General features: G+C 42.4%; 1 protein-coding gene across 1 annotated transcript; it reads right to left on the bottom strand.

Moving 5' to 3' along the window:
* Window positions 1–9,436: 9,436 nt before the first annotated feature.
* Window positions 9,437–19,048, bottom strand: LOC141377695 (uncharacterized). The gene is made up of 5 exons (XM_073922553.1): window positions 18,860–19,048; window positions 17,762–18,304; window positions 17,219–17,641; window positions 16,907–16,978; window positions 9,437–9,589 (listed from the first exon to the last, which is right to left on the bottom strand). Exons 1-5 carry the CDS (start codon window positions 18,938–18,940, stop codon window positions 9,470–9,472), a joined length of 1,239 nt encoding a protein of 412 aa, XP_073778654.1. The 5' UTR covers window positions 18,941–19,048; the 3' UTR covers window positions 9,437–9,469.
* Between the last annotated feature and the right edge of the window lie 280 nt (window positions 19,049–19,328).

The following is a 19,328-nucleotide window of genomic DNA, read 5'->3' as shown; positions in this document are numbered from 1 at the left end:
ATTTATGCCCCAAATGAAGATTGTCCGCTTTTCTTTAGAGAAATAGCAGCACTTGTAACAGATAAAAGTGAAGGGATTTTGATTATGGGAGGGGATTTTAATTCTATACTGAATTCTAAACTGGACAGATCACCAATATTAATAAAACCTCTCTCTAAAACTTCCAAAGAAATTACAAACTTGATGAATGAAATGGGATTAGTGGATGTTTGGCGATTTTTGCACCCTAAGGAAAGAGACTTTACATTCTTTTCACATGTGCACGGAAGCTACTCAAGAATAGACTATTTTTGTATACCAAAAGCAGATATATATAAAGTAAAAGAGTGTAGAATTGAACCAGCCACCATTTCAGATCACAATCCAGTTATTATGAAAATTAACCTGGGACTAGACACGCAGTTTAGATATTGGAGATTGAATGTCTCATTGTTAACAAACACTCAAACAAAAAAAGAAATACAAGAAGCATTAAAAGAATACTTTTTAATTAATGATGATGGTAATGTCTCCCCTTCAATATTATGGGTTGCAGGAAAAGCCACAATAAGGGGTAGGATTATATCTATAGGGTCTCAATTAAAAAAACAAAGAAACTTAAAACAACAAGAATATGAAAACGAAGTAAAAAGGTTAGAGAGAGAACACAAAATAAATAAAAAAGAAGAAACACTTAAAGAGTTAAAAGAAGTTAAGCAAAAATTAGATGAAATACTAACGCACAAAGCAGAAGGAGCTCTTAGATACATAAAAAGAAATTACTATGAAATGGGAAATAAAGCTAGTAGATTATTGGCTTTTCAACTCAGGAAGGACCAAGCTAGCCGTATTGTCCCAAAGATTAGACACCCGGTGACAAAACAAATTGAGACACAACCTAAAGCAATAGCTGACATTTTTGCAGAATATTATCAACAGTTATATAAATGCCAAGACCAAGAATTAAAAAAAGAAAAAATTTTGACATTTTTGAAACCACTTAATCTGACAAAATTATCAAGTGAAAAAGCAAATAGATTAACAGACCCCATAACAGAAGATGAAATTAAAGAAACAATCATTAAATTAAAAAACAATAAATCCCCAGGAGTGGATGGGTTTTCTGCAGAGTATTATAAGGTTTTTGTAAATGATCTTACCCCAATATTATGCAAAGTATACAACTACGCGCTAAAATCACACGATCCACCAAAATCATGGTCAGATGCTATAATTTCAGTATTGTATAAGGAAGGTAAAGATCCTACGCAATGCAATAGTTATCGTCCTATCAGTCTTTTGTGTGTAGATTACAAAATATTAACATCTATATTGGCGAAACGAATTCAAAATTGTATAAAAAATGTAATAAAACCAGATCAAACTGGATTTATTCAAAACCGACATGGAACCAATAATGTAAGAAAGACATTAAATTTACAATCCATAGCGGTAAAAAGTAAAAAGAATGCAATGCTTCTCAGTCTTGATGCTGAGAAAGCTTTCGATAGAGTTGATTGGCTATTTTTAGAGCAAACACTGATAGAAATGGGTTTTGGAGAAAAATTTGTGGAATGGTTCAACATATTATATAAAGAATCAAAATCAAGAATAAGGGTGAACGGTCAGTGTTCCAAATTCTTTGGGGTAGAAAGAGGAGTTAGACAAGGGGACTCTTTGTCTCCTGCTTTATTTGCTTTAAGTATCGAACCATTAGCAGAAGCCATACGTCAGAATACAGCCATTCTAGGAATAGAAGATGAAGGGAGATCGGTTCATAAAATAGCATTGTTTGCAGACGATGTATTGTTCTACATAGAAAACCCATCCCACTCCATTCCCCCACTTATGCAGTGTTTGCATGAATATGGACTAGTCTCAGGGTATAAAATCAATGAAAATAAATCTGAAGCCATGATGGTTTCTGGGGTTTGGCCTCCTCAGCTTAATGAGCAGGTTTCGTTTCATTGGTCAAAGAAAGGATTTAGGTACCTGGGTATCATTCTTACCCCCAAACCTAGCCAGCTTTTCGAAGCAAATTATTCAAATCTAATAAAACAAGTTAAAAATGATTTAAAAAGATGGGAGCTTCTTCCTCTCTCATTACTGGGTAGAATTGAGGTAATAAGAATGAACATACTACCCAGATTTCTTTTTTTGTTCCAGTCTCTCCCAGTAAATGTGCCTGTCTCAGAATTTAATTCGTTAGATAAAATATTTGGAAAATTCATATGGCAGAAAAAGAAAGCTAGGATAAAATATAAAACATTGCTTTTATCAAAAGATAAAGGAGGTTTAGGCTTACCAAATCTAAAATATTACTACTGGGCAGCTCAATTAACCGCAATAGTAGCTTGGATTAAAAATAATAAAGAATCAACATGGGTCGAAATTGAACAAAGCACAATAAAAGAGACATCACTGTCCGTTCTACCTTTTATAAATGTAAAACAGGCTCCAAAAATTAAAATAGATAACCAATGGATAAAACATACTCTAAAAATTTGGAATAAAATAAAAAAAATGTTTGGGGGTCCGGAATCTATATCCAGGGCCATGCCTATAGTAGGAAACATTGAGTTTCTCCCATCTGTGTGGGATGGTGGATTTCGAATATGGGCAGATAAAGGTCTTATAACAATAAATCAGTTATTCGTTGGAAAAGAAATTAAATCATTCTCACAACTCCAAGAACAATTTAATATTTCACCAAAAGATATGTATAGGTTCTTCCAAATAAGACATTACATTACAAACCATAAAGAAAAAGCTCTAATCATGCAAGAACCAAACAAAATAGAGGAATACTTCATAAATATTACAGAAAAAAACACTCCAGCTAAAAATCACGTCTCCCATTTATACAAAAGATTACTAAATAATACTGTACAAAATACCGATCACGTTAAAGGAAAATGGGAACTAGAACTAAATACCATAATCGAGGATGAGGTCTGGACTGAGTTATGTGAAGGATGTCATAAAGGAATTAATAGTCAATTGTGGAAAGAATTTGATTGGAAAGTAAATATGAGGTACTTTAATACTCCTTTTGTAATTTCTACATACGTAAAAGGACCATCGGTAGCTTTGTGTTGGAGAAAATGTGGTAAAATTGGAGACCATACCCACATTTTTTGGGACTGTCCTACGATTCAAGAGTTTTGGAAAAATGTTAAAAAAGAAATAGATAATATATTAGATAGGGAGATACCCCTCGATCCAGTTGTGTGTTTACTGGGAGCACTGCCCAAAGGGATGTTTGATAAGGAAGCAAGATTTGTCCTAAGGATATTATTACTGGTTGCAAAAAAAATGATAACAGTACATTGGATGGAAGAAAGTTCTCCAAAAGTGTCTCAGTGGATTCAGAGACTTAAACAGGTCTATATAATGGAAAAAATGACTGCATGTCTACAGATGAAAACTGATATTTTTCTAAGGAGGTGGAAAAGTATTACGACATATTTGGATATGTATATTTAGAGATTGCTTAACCTCACCTTAACATGACGGTTATTTGATGTAACTATGCAATACAATGTAACTTGATGTACAGATGTATCCCCTGGAAAGTAATTATGATGGCAACACCTTTTATTTTAATTTTTTTTTATTTTCTTCTTTGTTTTTTATTATTATTATAATTTCATTATTTATTTTTATTTTTTATTTTTTTAGGTACCCCCTCGTGTGTAAGGGGTAAAAAATTTTTGGGGAAGGGGTTGTTCTGTAAAATAAATATATAAAAAATCTTAAATAAAAAGTTTCAAAAAAAAGAAATAGACTGGACAAAGAGCGATGATCTTACACCCACAGTCCTGCTACTTTCAAGAGCTCAAAATTTAAAAAAATACATATTCTTTTGTAAGCAGCAGCGGTCACTGCTTTTATTTTAAATATTCTTAGAAGAGATCATTAACAAGCCTAACATTGACTGTGTGCATGATATGTTTTATCTGCTCTTATTTGCTCACAGTTATTTTTGTTATTATGGTTTAATTATCATTTTAGTTTTACAATAGCAGTTTTACAATAGCATTGCTGTAATGGGAGATTAACTCCCTGTTTTTGTGTAGTTAACTGGTGATCTGGGAATGTTAGCCAAGACAGATTACTGTGCATATCATAGGGCTCAACCTGTGCAGTGCACATGCCCTTTTTAGTCTTGGATAGAAAGTGCCCTTCCAAAATGATCTGAAGTGCCCCCGCATCCTCACCGCTCCCACCTCTCGCTCTTCAGTTCGCGACAACCCCGCCCTCCCCCCATCCCCCGCTCGAGTTTGCAACAAATCCCCACTCTACAGTTCGCAACAACCCCCACTCCTACTTTTAAGTTCGCGACAATGCCCCAATCCCCCCCTTTCTTCAAATGTCTCATCCTGAACATGCCCCTTGAAAAGTCTCTGCACGGGCCTGGTGTATATTTTAGATCCATGACAATAATTATTTTTAAATGTAGTTTGTTCAAAGAAAAGTTTTGTTGAATTAAAAAAAGCACATGCAAAGCTATATTTTCCTTGTTTTCACACATAAAAAATTGTGGCTAAGAAATACTTGTTTTTTTTTTTGTGGTCAGAGATAAATTTGGTGAATCCTTAATTTTGAGCCCTGAAAAGTCCTGAAATAAAAACTGAAAAATTTTCTTTTGCGTAAACCAGCTAAATCCCATCTGCTTTTTATGCAAAACCTTCTAAATCCACCTATTGGAACAAGACATCTAAATTAAGTAATTTAACATGTCAAAGTCAAATTTAAGCAAAATATATTTTCCCAACAAGAAATTGTGGCTAGTGAAAAAGTTAATGTCAGCCCTATATATATATATATATATATATATATATATATATATATATATATATATATATATATATATATATATATGTATATATTTATGTGTATATATATATATATATATATATATATATATATATATATATATATATATATATATATATATATATTGTAGCGAGGCAGAGGGAAAACACAAACACAGTTGGGTAAAGTTACAAACAAGGAGGGTGCTTTATTTACAAGTGATATAGTGGGTGAATGAGTGCTCTTCTTAGGGGTGCGTGCTCAAGTGCTCCGGGGAGATGGTGAAGGCTGGTGAGACTTCTGATGTTGGATCGGTCACGAGCTGGATTCGGTTGTGGGAGAGACAGAGAGAGACAAGCGTTAGCGCAGGGAGTCATGTGGAAATGAAGCTCAGTTTCCTCCTGTGTGGGGCTGGCTTTTATCTCTCCCTGGCTGATGAGGTCCAGCTGTGAGCGATCCGTTGCTGATGAGTTTCCAGCTGGGGTGAATTTGTGAGCAGCATCAGCAGACTCGCTACATTCCCCCCCCTTAGCGTCGTCCTGGTCCTGGGTCTTCTGCGAAGAAAGAGCAGTGTATTGAGAGAGGGGGTAGAATGTTTTGACAGACCTGCCCATCCTGACCAGAGCCGTGAGAGTCCGTCTGCGTTTCCGTGGGAGGCCCCGGCTCGATGTTGAACTTCGAAGTTGAAATCCTGGAGCAACAGGAACCATCTGGTGACCCGAGCATTGTTGTTCTTCGCTGTGGCCATCCATTGTAGCGGGGCGTGGTCGGTCACCAGAGTGAATTTCCTGCCAAGGAGATAGTACCTGAGCTCCAGGATTGCCCACTTGATCGCCAGGGCCTCCTTCTCCACCGTTGCGTAGCGGGTCTCTGCGGGGGTAAGCTTCCGACTCACGTACATGATGGGATGTTCTTCATCGCCGTGGACCTGGGAGAGGACCGCGCCCAGGCCCGAGTCGGAAGCATCCATTTGAAGAATGAAGGGGCAGCTGAAGTCAGGTGCGTGCAGTACCGGTGAGGATGTGAGGGCCGTCTTCAGGGCTCGGAACGCGTCATCTGCTTCCTTGCTCCATCTTATCCTCTCCGGCTGCCCCTTTCTGGTCAGGTCTGTCAGTGGGCTGGCTATGGATGAGAAGTTAGGTATAAAACATCTATAGTAGCCCGCTAACCCCAGAAATGCACGTACCTGGGTCTTTGTGGTGGGTTGTGGAGTTTCTTGTAGTGCTTTGACCTTGTTTTGTTGTGGCTGTATGAGACCTCTTCCAATGTGGAACCCGAGGTATCTGGCTTCGGTTAGCCCCAGGTGGCATTTCTTGGGATTAGCTGTGAGCCCAGCCCGACGAAGATCTAAGAGCACCCTCCGTAACCGGGATAGGTGTTCCTCCCATTACTCGGAATGGACGATGAGGTCGTCCAGGTATGCTGCTGCATATGGCTGGTGGGGCCTCAGCAGGATGTCCATCATTCTTTGGAATGTGGCTGGGGCCCCGTGGAGCCCGAAGGGAAGAACCCGGTATTGCCAGTGCCCACCGGGTGTGGAGAAGGCGGTTTTCTCCTTGGCGTCTTCACTTAGTGGTAATTGCCAGTAGCCTTTGGTGAGGTCGATGGTGGAGATAAATCGGGCTCCACCCAGCCTATCCAGCAGCTCGTTCACCCGAGGCATGGGGTATCCGTCAAACTTGGAGATCTCGTTGAGTTTGCTGAAGTCGTTGCAGAAACGGAGGGTGTCATCGGGTTTGGGGACCATCACTATTGGGCTGGACCATGGGCTACGGGATGGTTTGATGATTCCTAACCTCCTGATCTTCTGGATCTCCTCGTTGATAGCCAACCGGCGAGCCTCTGGTACTCTATAAGGCCTTTGCCGGACGATGGTGCCAGGTGGAGTGATGATGTTATGCTGGATGATGGTTGTTCGGCCCGGTTTCTCCGAGAACACATCCTTGAACTGACCAACCAAGGCTTGCAGCTCCGCCTTCTGGTTTGGTGAGAGTTGCTCACCTATGTGGACAACGGGAAGACTTTCTTCAGTGAAGGCAACGAGATGACCTGGAGCTGCAACCCACTTCTTCATAAGATTGATGTGGTATAGCTGTTCTTCCCGTCTTCGTCCTGGCTGACGGACTCGATAATTTACCGGCCCTACCCTTTCTACCACCGTGTATGGTCCCTTCCAGGATGCGAGGAACTTCGAGGTTGTGGTGGGTATGAGGATCATTACCTTATCCCCTGGGTGGAACTCTCTGGGTTGGGCTGGCTCCTGTTCCCAGGCTTGACAAGCCACATCCAATAGCCCTCAGGGTTGGCGGCCAAACAGCAGATTGAAGGGGGTAAAGCCTGTGGAGGCCTGGGGAACTTCCCTGATTCCAAATAACACGTACGGGATCATGAGGTCCCAGTCGCGCCCGTCCTCTGCCACCACCCGTTGGAGCATCTGCTTCAGAGTCTTGTTAAACCTCTCTACAAGGCCGTCAGTCTGTGGATGGTACACTGAGGTTTTTATTTGTTTTACCTTGAGGAGGTGACAGAGGTCTGCCATCAACCGGGACATGAAGGGGGTGCCCTGGTCGGTCAGTATCTCTGCTGAAATTCCCACTCGACTGCATAGGAGAAACAGCTCCTTCGCGATGGCTGATGACGTGGCCTTCCTCAGGGGAATCGCTTCAGGGTATCTGGTGGCATAATCGAGGATAACAAGGATGTGTTCATGTCCCCGGGCCGACTTCGGCAAAGGCCATATCAAGTCCATACCGATGAGGGTGAAGGGCACATCAATGATGGGTAATGGTATTAGAGGGCTGGGGGGGTGGTCGTTGGGGAGACGTTCTCTGGCAGATGTCACATGCCTGGCAATACCTTTTAACTTCTCCGTCTAGTCCCGGCCAGTGGAAACGATCGCGGATCCTTTTAACCGTGTTGGCCGCTCCCAGATGTCCAGCCATCGGTTGGGTATGTGCCAATTCTAAGACCGTCTCCCTCTTGGTCCTTGGAACGACCAGTAGTGTCTTCTGTTCCACCCGCCTCTCTGCGACACAGTACAGCAGACCATTTTCCACAATAAAATGTGGGAGGGGGTGAGGGCTGGGAAGTCGCTCATTACCGTCAACAACTCTTACTTGCGGCCAGCAGTGTTTAAGCGTCTGATCTTCCCTTTGTGCTCTGTCAAAAATCGCCTCCAGCTGTTATCTGTTGAAACAGATCAAAGTACAAGTTAGCGGATATGGATGACTCACCCCCTCTGTCGCTCTCGGTGGTCATCAGCGCTGGTTTGCGGTCCCAATGAGCCCGTGACTTGTTCTTCTTGTTTGAACGAGCCGATGTAGCGTGGTGGTGAGTCAGGAGTTCGTCGAACCCCGACCAGTCTCTGCCCAGTAGGAGGGGCACAGGAAGATCCGGAACGACCCCGACTTTGATGCGCCAGCTGCCTGGTTTAGCCGCGATGGTCACTCTTCGGGCGGGTACGTGGCGGGTATCACACACGTGATTGGAATTCGCCCTTTACTTTCATGGTGATATTTTAAAGTCTTCGGGTGACCCGGAGTGATGGCGTTTCTGTGTCTAATGTGGCCGTTTGTGTTTTTCCCTCTAGATGGACTTTATGGGTGGGAGCTTCGGGAGGGATGTTGCAGTGTACCGCGCACCCTGCTGTCCAGGCCGGGGTCGAGTGCGTCGTCGGCTCTGTGGGCATCGGCTCGTCCATCGGGCTGGGGACCGCTGGTCTGCCGCCTGGTCGTGCTGTACCCTCCACCAGTCGCCATGGTGCACTTACCCTCCGGGGTGGCAAAGCCGCTCTCTCCCCATTGTCTCTGGCGATATGAGCTTCAGCCAGCTCGATCGCCTCCACCAGGGTGGCCAGTGACTCAGGATTTCGCATGCTGGTGAGTGTTCGCAAACGTCGGGGTAACGCTCGCATCATCTTCTCAATGATCACCTTCTCAGCGACCTGGACTGCCGAAGGATCTCCTCCCAATAACCATAGACTTCCCAGGCGAGAAAGTTGAGCTGCTTGAGTCCGCACTGGCTGTTTCTCGTCATAAGACCACAGGGAAAACTGTTGTGCTGCGCTGATTGTGGAGAGCCCCATTCTGGCTAATATCTCCTTTTTTAACGCTTTGTAATCTTCATTTTTGGGTGTCTCTAGTGAAAAATATGCCCGTTGTGCTTCTCCTGTGAGAAAAGGAGCCAACATTCTCGCCCAGTTTTCCTTCGGCCAGCCTTCTCTCTCGGCAATGACTTCATAAGTGTGTAAGTAAGCGTCAATATCATCCAGGTCGCTGAGTTTAGTGAGATGATGATGCGCACTCACTTCGGGAGTCGGATGGTGTCTGGCCGCCTGGCGGAGCTGTTGTTCCAGTCAATCCTGTCTGGCTGTAAGTTGCTCAGAGATGGAATTTTGTTTACTGGAGATCTCCGCTAGGTGGAGCTGTACCTCTTCCAGAGACATGGCGACGGGATGTTGACAGCCGAGTAAGAGGAAGCGTGGGAGAGAGAGAGAGCGGATGCCTGTCTGTAACACACACAAAGAAAAATTCAGCGGTTATTTCTTCTTACTGGTAAGTGTTTCTTCTGAATTTTTCCCTCTGCAATGCCCGCATTCTCCACCAGTTGTAGCGAGGGAAAACACAAACACAGTTGGGTAAAGTTACAAACAATGCCCCGGAGGGTGCTTTATTTACAAGTGATATAGTGGGTGAATGAGTGCTCTTCTTAGGGGTGCGTGCTCAAGTGCTCCGGGGAGATGGTGAAGGCTGGTGAGAGTTCTGGTGTTGGATCGGTCACGAGCTGGATTCGGCTGTGGGAGAGACAGAGAGAGACAAGCGTTAGCGCAGGGAGTCATGTGGAAATGAAGCTCAGTTTCCTCCTGTGTGGGGCTGGCTTTTATCTCTCCCTGGCTGATGAGGTCCAGCTGTGAGCGATCCGGTGCTGATGAGTTTCCAGCTGGGGTGAATTTGTGACCAGGGCGACGTGGCATCAGCAGACTCGCTACAATATATATATATATATATATATATGTAATGTGTAAAATTTAATGTAATGTGTATTTATATAGCGCATTTATTGTGTATGGCCATTCACCCAAAGCGCTTCACAATCATGAGGGAGACTCTCCACACCACCACCAGTGTGCAGCATCCACTTGGATGATGCGATGGCAGCCACAGGACAACAGCGCCAGTGCGCTCACCACACACCAGCTATTGGTGGAGTGGAGAGACAGTGATAGAGCCAATTCGGTGGATGGGGATGTTTGGGAGGCCATGATCGTAAGGGCCGATAGAGGGACTTTGGCCAGGACACCGGGGTTACACCCCTGCTCTTTCACGAGAAGTGCCATGGGATTTTTAACGACCAAGGAGAGTCAGGACCTCGGTTTAACGTCTCATCCGAAAGACGGCGCCCACTGACAGTGTAGTGTCCCCTTCACTTTTACTGGGGCATTAGGACTCACACAGACCACAGGTTGAGCGCCCCCCCTCTGGCCTCACTAACACCACTTCCAACAGCAACCTAGTGTTCCCTAGTGGTCTCCCATCCAGGTACTGACCAGGCTCAGCCCTGGTTAGCTTCAGTGAGTAACCGGTCTTGGGCTGCAGGGTGATATGGCTGTGGCCATATAAATATCGGATATTGACATTGTTTGTTATGCTGCTAAATTGGTAATTGTAATACAATTTGCATAATATATTTATCAATAAAGATTTGTAATGTCTTATATATATATATATATATATATATGATACTATAAGATAAGATACTACAAATCTTGATTGATAAATATATTATGCAAATTGTATTACAATTACAAATTAAGCAGCTTTACAAACAATGTCAATATCAGATATTTATGGTGTAAACATGCATATGCAAATGTTTTATATTTAAATACATTGTTTTGATTGTTATGACTTACACAAAAAGTGATTGACAAGTTGTGAAGAGTTTGATAGTTTAATTGACAACTGACTCATCAGTTTTGATCAACAATTCAATTTATTTATAAAGCACTTTAAAACAACACAGTTGACCAAAGTGTAAATAAATATAAATGTCAACATCTCAAGCTGTGCTAAAAGCCAAATTGAAAAGGTGGGTTTTAAGAAGAGGTTTAAAAACAGTAATGGAAGAGGCTTATTCCACAATTTTGGTGCAGCCACAGCAAAAGCCCGATCCCCTCTGAGCTTTCAACTGGTTCTGGGTACACCCAGGAGAAGCTGGTCAGCTGACCTGAGGGAACGATAAGGTGTGTAGAGACAGAGAAGCTCAGAGAGGTAAAGGGGTGCAAGCCATATGAAATTAGTTTTTGTCCAAACTACAGACAATTTTACTTACTTTTTGCACACAGGTAAGAGCCTATCTAGGATCAACCCACGCAAGGTTGTGGATCCTGACAACATACCTGGCCGTATTCTGAAGGACTGTGCTGCACAGCTGACAGATGTCTTAACAGACATATTCAACACCTCGCTAAGACAGGCAGTCTTCCCCACTTCACTACAATCTTACCAGTGCCAAAGAAATCATCTGTGTCCTGTTCAAATGACTGCAGTCCCATAGAACTGACTCCAATCATGATGAAATGTTTTGAGAGGTAAGTCATGCACAATATCAAGACCAGCCTCTCAAATACACTCGACCACTCCAGTTTGCATAAAGTCCAAACTGCTCCACAATTTCCTTCACCTGGCTCTTACTCACCTATAAAATAAGGATTCTTATCTTAGAATGCTGTTCATTGAATTCAGCTCAGCATTCAAGGCAAGGCAAGTTTATTTATATGGCACATTCCATACACAGTGGAAATTCAAAGTGCTTTACATAAACAGGAATAAAAGAGACAAGTGTAAGAAAATAAAAACAAATAATAAGAATTATAAAAATAAAAAACAGATAAAAATGTGTTAAAATAGTTTATGAGATAATGAAAAAGAAAAGAAAAACATAAAAAAGTGCAATCTGTCGGACGCAGCACAGTGTTTATTCAGTAAAGGCACAGCTAAACAGATGTGTTTTCAGTCTTGATTTGAATGTGTCTAATGTTGGAGCACATCTGACCATTTCTGGAAGCTGATTCCAGCAGTGAGGTGCGTAGTTGCTGAAGGCTGATTTACCCTGCTTTGACTGAACTCTTGGAACTTCAAGTTTATATGATCCTAAAGATCTGAGTGATCTGTTAGGTTTGTATTCAGCCAGCATATCTGTAATGTATTGAGCTCCTAGTCCATTTAGTGATTTATAGACAAGTAATAATACTTTAAACTCTATTCTGAATGTAACTGGGAGCCAGTGTAAAGACCTGAGGACAGGTGTGATGTGCTCTGATTTCCTGGTTTTGGTCAGAATCCTAACCACAGCGTTCTGGATGAGCTATAAATGTCTGACTGTCTTTTCTTCAATCTCATTCAACACAATAATCCCACAACAGCTCATTAATAAACTCAACCTGCAGGGCTTAAACACCTCACAGAGGATCTTACCTGAACTACCAACACCATGTCACTCTCCAAGAAGGTAAAGGCCCAGGGCATTTCTGCGCCATACAGGTGAGTGGAGTTGACAAGCTATCAGTATAAAAGACACCCTATCATCTCTCTGAATCTTGCACCAGGTTGCACATTTACATTATAGACACTTTCTTAATCACTCCATGTCTCTTGGAAACATGTTTTTCAAATTGTGCTTCACACAGGTCAGTGGGCTTGACAAACCACCTGTAGAAACACTCTTCTCTCTTTATGCACCTGACACTTTATTTAATCTCAATATTATATTATAATATATTGTCCAGTTTTAGGTGAAGCAGTGGTGCAGTAGATAGTGCTGTCGCCTCAAATTAAGAAGGTCGCTGGTTCGAGCCTCGGCTCAGTTGGCATTTCTGTGTGGAGTTTGCATGTTCTCCCTGCATTCGCGTGCGTTTCCTCCGGGTGCTCCGGTTTCCCCCACAGTCACAGACATGCGTTCCAGGTGCATTGGGTAGGCTAAAACGTCCGTAGTGTATGAGTGTGTGAATGTGTGTGTGGATGTTTCCCAGAGATGGGTTGTGGCTGGAAAGGCATCCGCTGCATAAAAACTTGCTGGATAAGTTGGCGGTTCATTCCGCTGTGGCAACCCCGGATTAATAAGTGAAGTTTATTTATAAACTAATTTCAAGAGGATCACGTGCTTATGATTTATCACGGCCGGTCTCGAATTTGCTAATCAGTATATTCCAATCATTCGAGCCCTAAGCTACTATAAATAACCACAGTTTTCAGTTCACTGTTATCTTCGTTTGGAAGAAACCCCCCTCCTCCCCTTTTTCTCCTCCTTTACCTCTGACTGGGCGACACGGCGGCCCAATGGTTAGCACTGCGAGCCCCACAGCAAGAACACCGCCGGCCCTGGTCCCTCAGGACCGGTGGGTGTTTCTGTGAGGAGTTTGTATGTTCTCCCCGTGTCCGCGTGGGTTTTCCCCGGGTTCTCCGGTTTCCTCCCATCATCCAATGACATTCAACATACATAAAAACCAAGCATTTATCTAACCCTCGTGTTCCCTTAGCTACCGCAGCGGGGGAGTTCTGACATCCACCGAGCTTAGGCTCCCCTCTCGCTCTGCCAAACGTTGGGAAGCCCCGGACTCAAGGAGTCTTTGAGCTCGGGGCTCTCTCCCGGGACAGCATGCCAAACAAGCTTTTATAAATCATCAGCTAAGTGTGAACTCTTGAAAGGGACAAGACAAGAAAATGAATGAATGAATGGATTGTCTTGTTTTCAACCTTTAATACCTCTCTTACCCAATATCCTGCACAACATAGTTTAGTCTCATGTAAAAGTACTTACATAGCCTGCCCTATGTGTATAGTTAAGTATTTTATAGCATATGTTAGTTGTGCAAAGGTTTTTCAAAATAGCTGTCCAGTGTTTTGTTTGTATTTATGATTATTTATGAAGACATTTGTTGTTCCTTTGTATATCCACTCGTTATGGAATGACAAAAAAGCTCAACTTGACTTGACTTAACTTGACCAGGTTCTCTACCCACTCAAGCACCCATACCTAAATTCTAATTTGACACACAACTCATCATCATCACAGCTCTATGAAAACTCCACTCACATTCCCTCAGTGTCTGCCCTCGTTGTTAGTAGAGAGGACTGAACTCCCAGTACACGGTCAGTGTTGATACATAAATACAGTTTACTTACCACACTTGTCTCCTGTGATCTCCAGTGTCATTCCTGTTTCTCCCATTGTGGTGTCTCCTGGTTCTTCTTCTGGTCATCATCTTGTTCATTAGCCGCGTTTCCACTATCCCACCTAAAGTGAGCGAGCCACGGCCAGTCGCGTTTCCAATGTCACTTCCGGGGCCAAATCGGGGCTTTCTTGGGGCCAGCGGCCGGCCTTTTTCGGCCCGCCGAATACCTTGGGCCATTGAGGGCCAGCCGGGGCGGAGTGAAAGGAGAGGCGGGCACAGTTTTCCGATCGCACATGAGTACATACGCGAAACACATGACAAATAAATAAATAAGGGAAAGAAAACATCTGGAACAAATTATAGGCTGGGCTCTTTTTGCGTTGGATCGCCCTTATGTTTCTCTTTTAAATGTAAGGTTGTTGCATAAAATAATAAAGTAGTTTTAATTTATAATTGACATTTCTTTGCTGCATCCTCCTTGATGTTTCAATGACGCATAATAATCTATATACCATATTAAAGACACAGCAGACAGTAAAGGTTTTCGAGAGTTTTTGTCAAGTTTAAAAGGTGTGTTTGTGCTCGTTTAAATGCCTGTATGTGTGTGAGAGACAGAGGAATAGAGCGCCCCGTTTATAGCTTTGTTGATGCCGCGAGCGGCTTTTTTGCACAATAGGAATACAACAGAAAGATATTAAACTTTACAAATTTCATGTCCACTTTTGTAGGTTTAAAACAATAGTGTCATATCTAGATAAAATAGCCTAAGCTATATTGAAATAATTTAAAGAATTACAAATATCATTAATTCATCTTCTGCCGCTTTTCCAGGGCCGGGTTGCGGGGGCGGCAGTCTTAGGAGAGAACCCCAGACTTCCCTATCCCCGGAGACTTCCTCCAGCTCCTCCGGGGGGATCCCAAGGCGTTCACAGGCCAGCCGAGAGACATAGTCCTTCCAGCGTGTCCTGGGTCTTCCCAGAGGCCGCCTCCCGGTGGGACATGCCAGGATCACCTCCCTAGGTAGGCGTCCAGGAGCCATCCGAAACAGATGCCCGAGCCACCTCAGCTGACTTCTCTTTATGTGGAGGAGCAGTGACTCTACTCCGAGCTTCTCCCGGGTGTCAGAGCTCCTCACCCTATCCATAAGAGTGCGCCCTGCCACCCTTCGAAGGAAACTCATTTAGGCCACTTGTATCCGAGATCTTGTCCTTTCGGTCATGATCCAAAGCTCATGACCATAGGTGAGAGTAGGAACGTAGATTGACCAGTAAATTGAGAGCTTTGCCTTTCGGCTCAGCTCCTTCTTCACCACAACGGACCGGTACATCGACCGCATTACTGCTGCTGCTGCACCAATCCGCCTGTCAATCTCACATTCCATCCTTCTCTCACTTGTGAATAAAACCCAGAGATACTTAAACTCCTCCACCTGGGGTAAGGACTTTCCTCCAACCTGGAGATGGCAAACCACCTTTTTCCGGTGGAGCACCATAGCCTCGGACTTGGAGGTGCTGATTCTCATCCCAGCCGCGTCAAACTCGGCAGCAAACCGCCCCAGTGCATGCTGAAGGTCCATGTCTGATGAAGCCAACAGAACAACATCATCTGCGAATAACAGAGATGAAATCCTGTATTCCCCAAACCGGACCCCCTCCAGCCCAAGGCTGCACCTTGAAATTCTGTTCATAAAAATTATGAATAGAATTGGTGACAAGGGCCCTTGCAGTCCTATGTAAAGTAGAGACGGATACATATATGATACGGATACGGATATATGCCGGAGTCCAACATGCACTGGAAACAAATCTGACTCATTGCCGGCAATGGGAACCAGACTCCTACTCTGTTCATACAGGGACGAGACAGCTCTCAACAGATCGCCTCTGACCCCATACTCCCCGAGCACCCTCCACAGAATGCCGCGAGGGACATGATCGAATGCCTTCTCCAAGTCCACAAAACACATGTGGACTGGTTGAGCATACTCCCATGAACCCTCGAGGACCCTGGTGAGGGTATAGAGTTGGTCCAGTATACCACGGCCCGGACGAAAACCGCATTGTTCCTCCTGGATCCTAGGTTCAACCATTGGCCGGATGCTCCTCTCCAGTACCCTGGCATAGACTTTCCCCGGGAGGCTGAGACGTGTCAGCCACGACTGCCCCACAACATCCAGAGACCTAAGCTAAACAGGGTGAATCTCTCTTCCCAGGCCTGAGTTTTTGCTTCCACAACCACCCGGGCTGCAGCACGCTTGGCCTGTTGATACCCATTAGCTGGCTCAGGAGTCCTGCAAGCCAACCAAGCCCTGTAGTACTCCTTCTTCAGCTTGACGGCATCCCTTACTTCCGATGTCCACCACCGGGTTGGTGGATTGCCACCCCGACAGGGACCACAGACCTTACGCCCACAGCTCCTCATGGCCGCGTTAACAATGGAGTCGGAGAGCATGGACCACTCAGTCTCCATGTCATGTCATGGAAAGGATCATTCTGATTGGACTATTACTGATAACGGATGAGTGGCTAGCGGTGCACAATCATATCACATGCTCCTCTCGAAATTAGTTTATGAAACTTCACTTAAATATAATGTATTCATTTACGTACTACTTTCTCTCATGGACTTTAATGTATCTAAACTGTATATTAACTGCTTTTGTGTGATTTTTGTGTATACATAATTTTGATTATCTTACTCAGGTCAGTACTTAATCTAAAAATGCAGTTTATATGAGCTCTCTAAGAGTTGTACAATAAATAGCATGTTTCAAGATTCTAAAAAGTAAAAAGTGTATGTAAACTTTTGATTTCAAGTGAAGCACATCTTGTTCATTTCATTTCAAATCCATTGTGTTGGTGTATAGAGCCTGATTATCTATGTTCTAAAGGGCTTACAAGAAAGGAAAACTTTAAAAACATATTTTGTAAGTCATACCTGCAATACATGATGGCTGTTACTTAAGGGTAGTGATGGCTCCTCATTTTCAGCGTCAGTCAGCTCAGCATTCTGGATGAATTATATACCAAAAAAGAAAGTATGAAATTGTCAGAAAAAAGTCTGTCAATACAGTTCAATGTTGTCAATTCTAATGTAACTTAATAAGCACAAAGCATAGTATATCTGATGTATTGTACCTATAATAATGCCCCTTAAGTTTATAAAAACTGAATCTAGTATAGTTTTAAGGCTTTAAATTTAAATATAACCTTTTAAACAGACATACTTTGCTAATCAGGATTACGTTACCTCAATGATTTCCTCTCTCAGATCCCATGTTACTACAATTTCTTCATCTTCAATTCTGTTTCCAAGTTCATCCCCTTCCCTCCACTCAACTGTCTCTTCCATATCAAATCCAAGAGTTTCAACTCTGTTGTTTTGTAATGGAGGGATCTGATTTGTCAAGTCAATCAATTCACAGTCTCTTTGAAAATCACAGTGCTCATGTAAATCCTGTGGACTCTTTGATTGCTGTAAACTGCAATTGAACAATTTACCAGTCTCCTCATCACTTGAGCTGCTTGCGACTCTTTGGACGACATGTGCTTTTTTGATATCATTCAAGAGTGAATGAAAGCAGTATGAAGTGCTTGGTCCATCTGCGGTAAAGCCACTTTGTGCAACATCCTCCAATTCCCCTGGTCTCTGGGTTTCTGTTGTCACTCGTCTCTGAGAAACAAAAAATTTACTAACATTACTAAACATTAACATTACACTAAATTACTAACATTTATTCTAAATCAAATCTTGAACAGCTCTGTTCTTAATCTATTTTTAAGTGCAAAATACCTTCTTGTTTTTCTTATTAGATGAAAGTCTATCATTTCCAACAGTACTGTCCAAAACAATTTGGTTTCTTTTGAAATCACAAACATGAAATGTGAAGTCTGCTTCTGGACCTTTTGGAGACTCCCCATTTGGAAAAAAAAGATTCTTTCCCATTTCCATTATTTGTTCAACAGTTGTCTTTTTTTGAACTGTCAAATGTCTTGTCCCACCACCATTATTGGTCCTCACTTGCTGGTATCCATTACGACCATAGTGAAGCCATCCAATTTCAATTCTCCTGGTGGTTCTTTCTGCAGATGCATTTTTGTTTCTTGCCATGGCATTCCTTTCCTTAGGGATAACACACTTTTTTTCTCGGAAAGTTTTAGATGAACCAAGTTTCCTTGCTTCAATTTTGTCTCTCAGGTTCTTTAAAAGGGATTCTTTATCAGAGGAGGCTGCTGTTTGTTGACAGAAGGAGACGATAGCTAGTCGGTCACCATATGAACTAACATACTTTGCCATTTGCTCATCAGTCATGACAGACAGCACAGACTTGTCAATCTGAAAAAGCGGTGATTGAAGATTTAATTGAATATATATGGATGGCTTTTGAAAGAACATGAATTTATGCACTAAAACTTTATAAATATAAAAACTGTGTATATTGCAATGTTTATTATTTTAATCATTTACAAAATTTTTTAAAATTACTTCACAAGACATGGTTCTAGAATGAAGTTACTTATTAATATTGAGGGTACAGTTAATCTATATAGACAATACCTACTTGCAGTTCCTGTTAAGTGAATCTGTTAGCATATTTTTGAACAGCCACGGTTGTATTTATGTTATTGTGGAATAAATGTATGCTCGGTTATGTAAAGTTTCAAAAGGACAGTTCTAAATAAAACAAGGTAATATAAATAATCATTTTAATTGTGTGCAAATTTACACAGACATAGAACCTAAATGACACCTTTATTAATATCTGTGTAATAAATGTGGCCATATTTAAGGATAGTATTAAATGTTTACATATACAGGGATACACGTTACAGGGTTGTGTATGTTGTTAACGTAATTGCTAAAACTTGCTTTTAATGAAACATTACTAACCTTGTCCCTTTTTATGAGAATGATGTCCTGTTCTGGGACGTCTCTTGACCTCAAAAACTGTTGTAGATCATCCTCCATCATAGAGCTACAACAATTAGCGTTAGCTGCGTCTGTGATGAGATGACAATCAATCACATAAAAGTTTAAGTTAGTTTAACTTACTCAAAGGATCTTCCACGCAATCTAATCAAAAAGAGTTTAATATAATAACTCACCGCAAAAGTATGACCTTTCTCCGATCCAACTGCGGAGTGTTAACATTCAAGATCATTCAAGTGAAGTGATGTTGACGCTGTGCAAGTGCAAACACCAAATGCAAACAACCGCGAACAAGTGTCTCATGAGAATACATGTCTCGCGGGCGAATTTAAAACATATTTGCGAGATAACGCAAAACATCTTTGCGAGGGAACGCAAAACTTTGCAAGAGAACGCAAAAAACTTAGAAATATATATTTTCCTCCCACCC

This window comes from Danio rerio, chromosome 14 (genome assembly GCF_049306965.1).
Source record: "Danio rerio strain Tuebingen ecotype United States chromosome 14, GRCz12tu, whole genome shotgun sequence".
In the NCBI taxonomy this organism is placed as follows: Eukaryota; Metazoa; Chordata; class Actinopteri; order Cypriniformes; family Danionidae; genus Danio; species Danio rerio.
The sequence above is the reverse complement of the archived record's forward strand: the minus strand, read 5'-3'. Positions and strand labels throughout refer to the sequence as shown.

Excerpts from the sequence above, each read along its gene's own strand:
- LOC141377695 (XM_073922553.1), bottom strand. The coding sequence starts at position 18,940 with ATGATGGAGGATGATCTACAACAGTTTTTGAGGTCAAGAGACGTCCCA. Across the intron at positions 16,979-17,218 it reads TGAGAGAGGAAATCATTGAG|AATGCTGAGCTGACTGACGC; the intron begins GTAACGTAATCC and ends TAATTCATCCAG. Across the intron at positions 9,590-16,906 it reads ACAGCCATCATGTATTGCAG|CCGAATCCAGCTCGTGACCG; the intron begins GTATGACTTACA and ends TCTCTCCCACAG.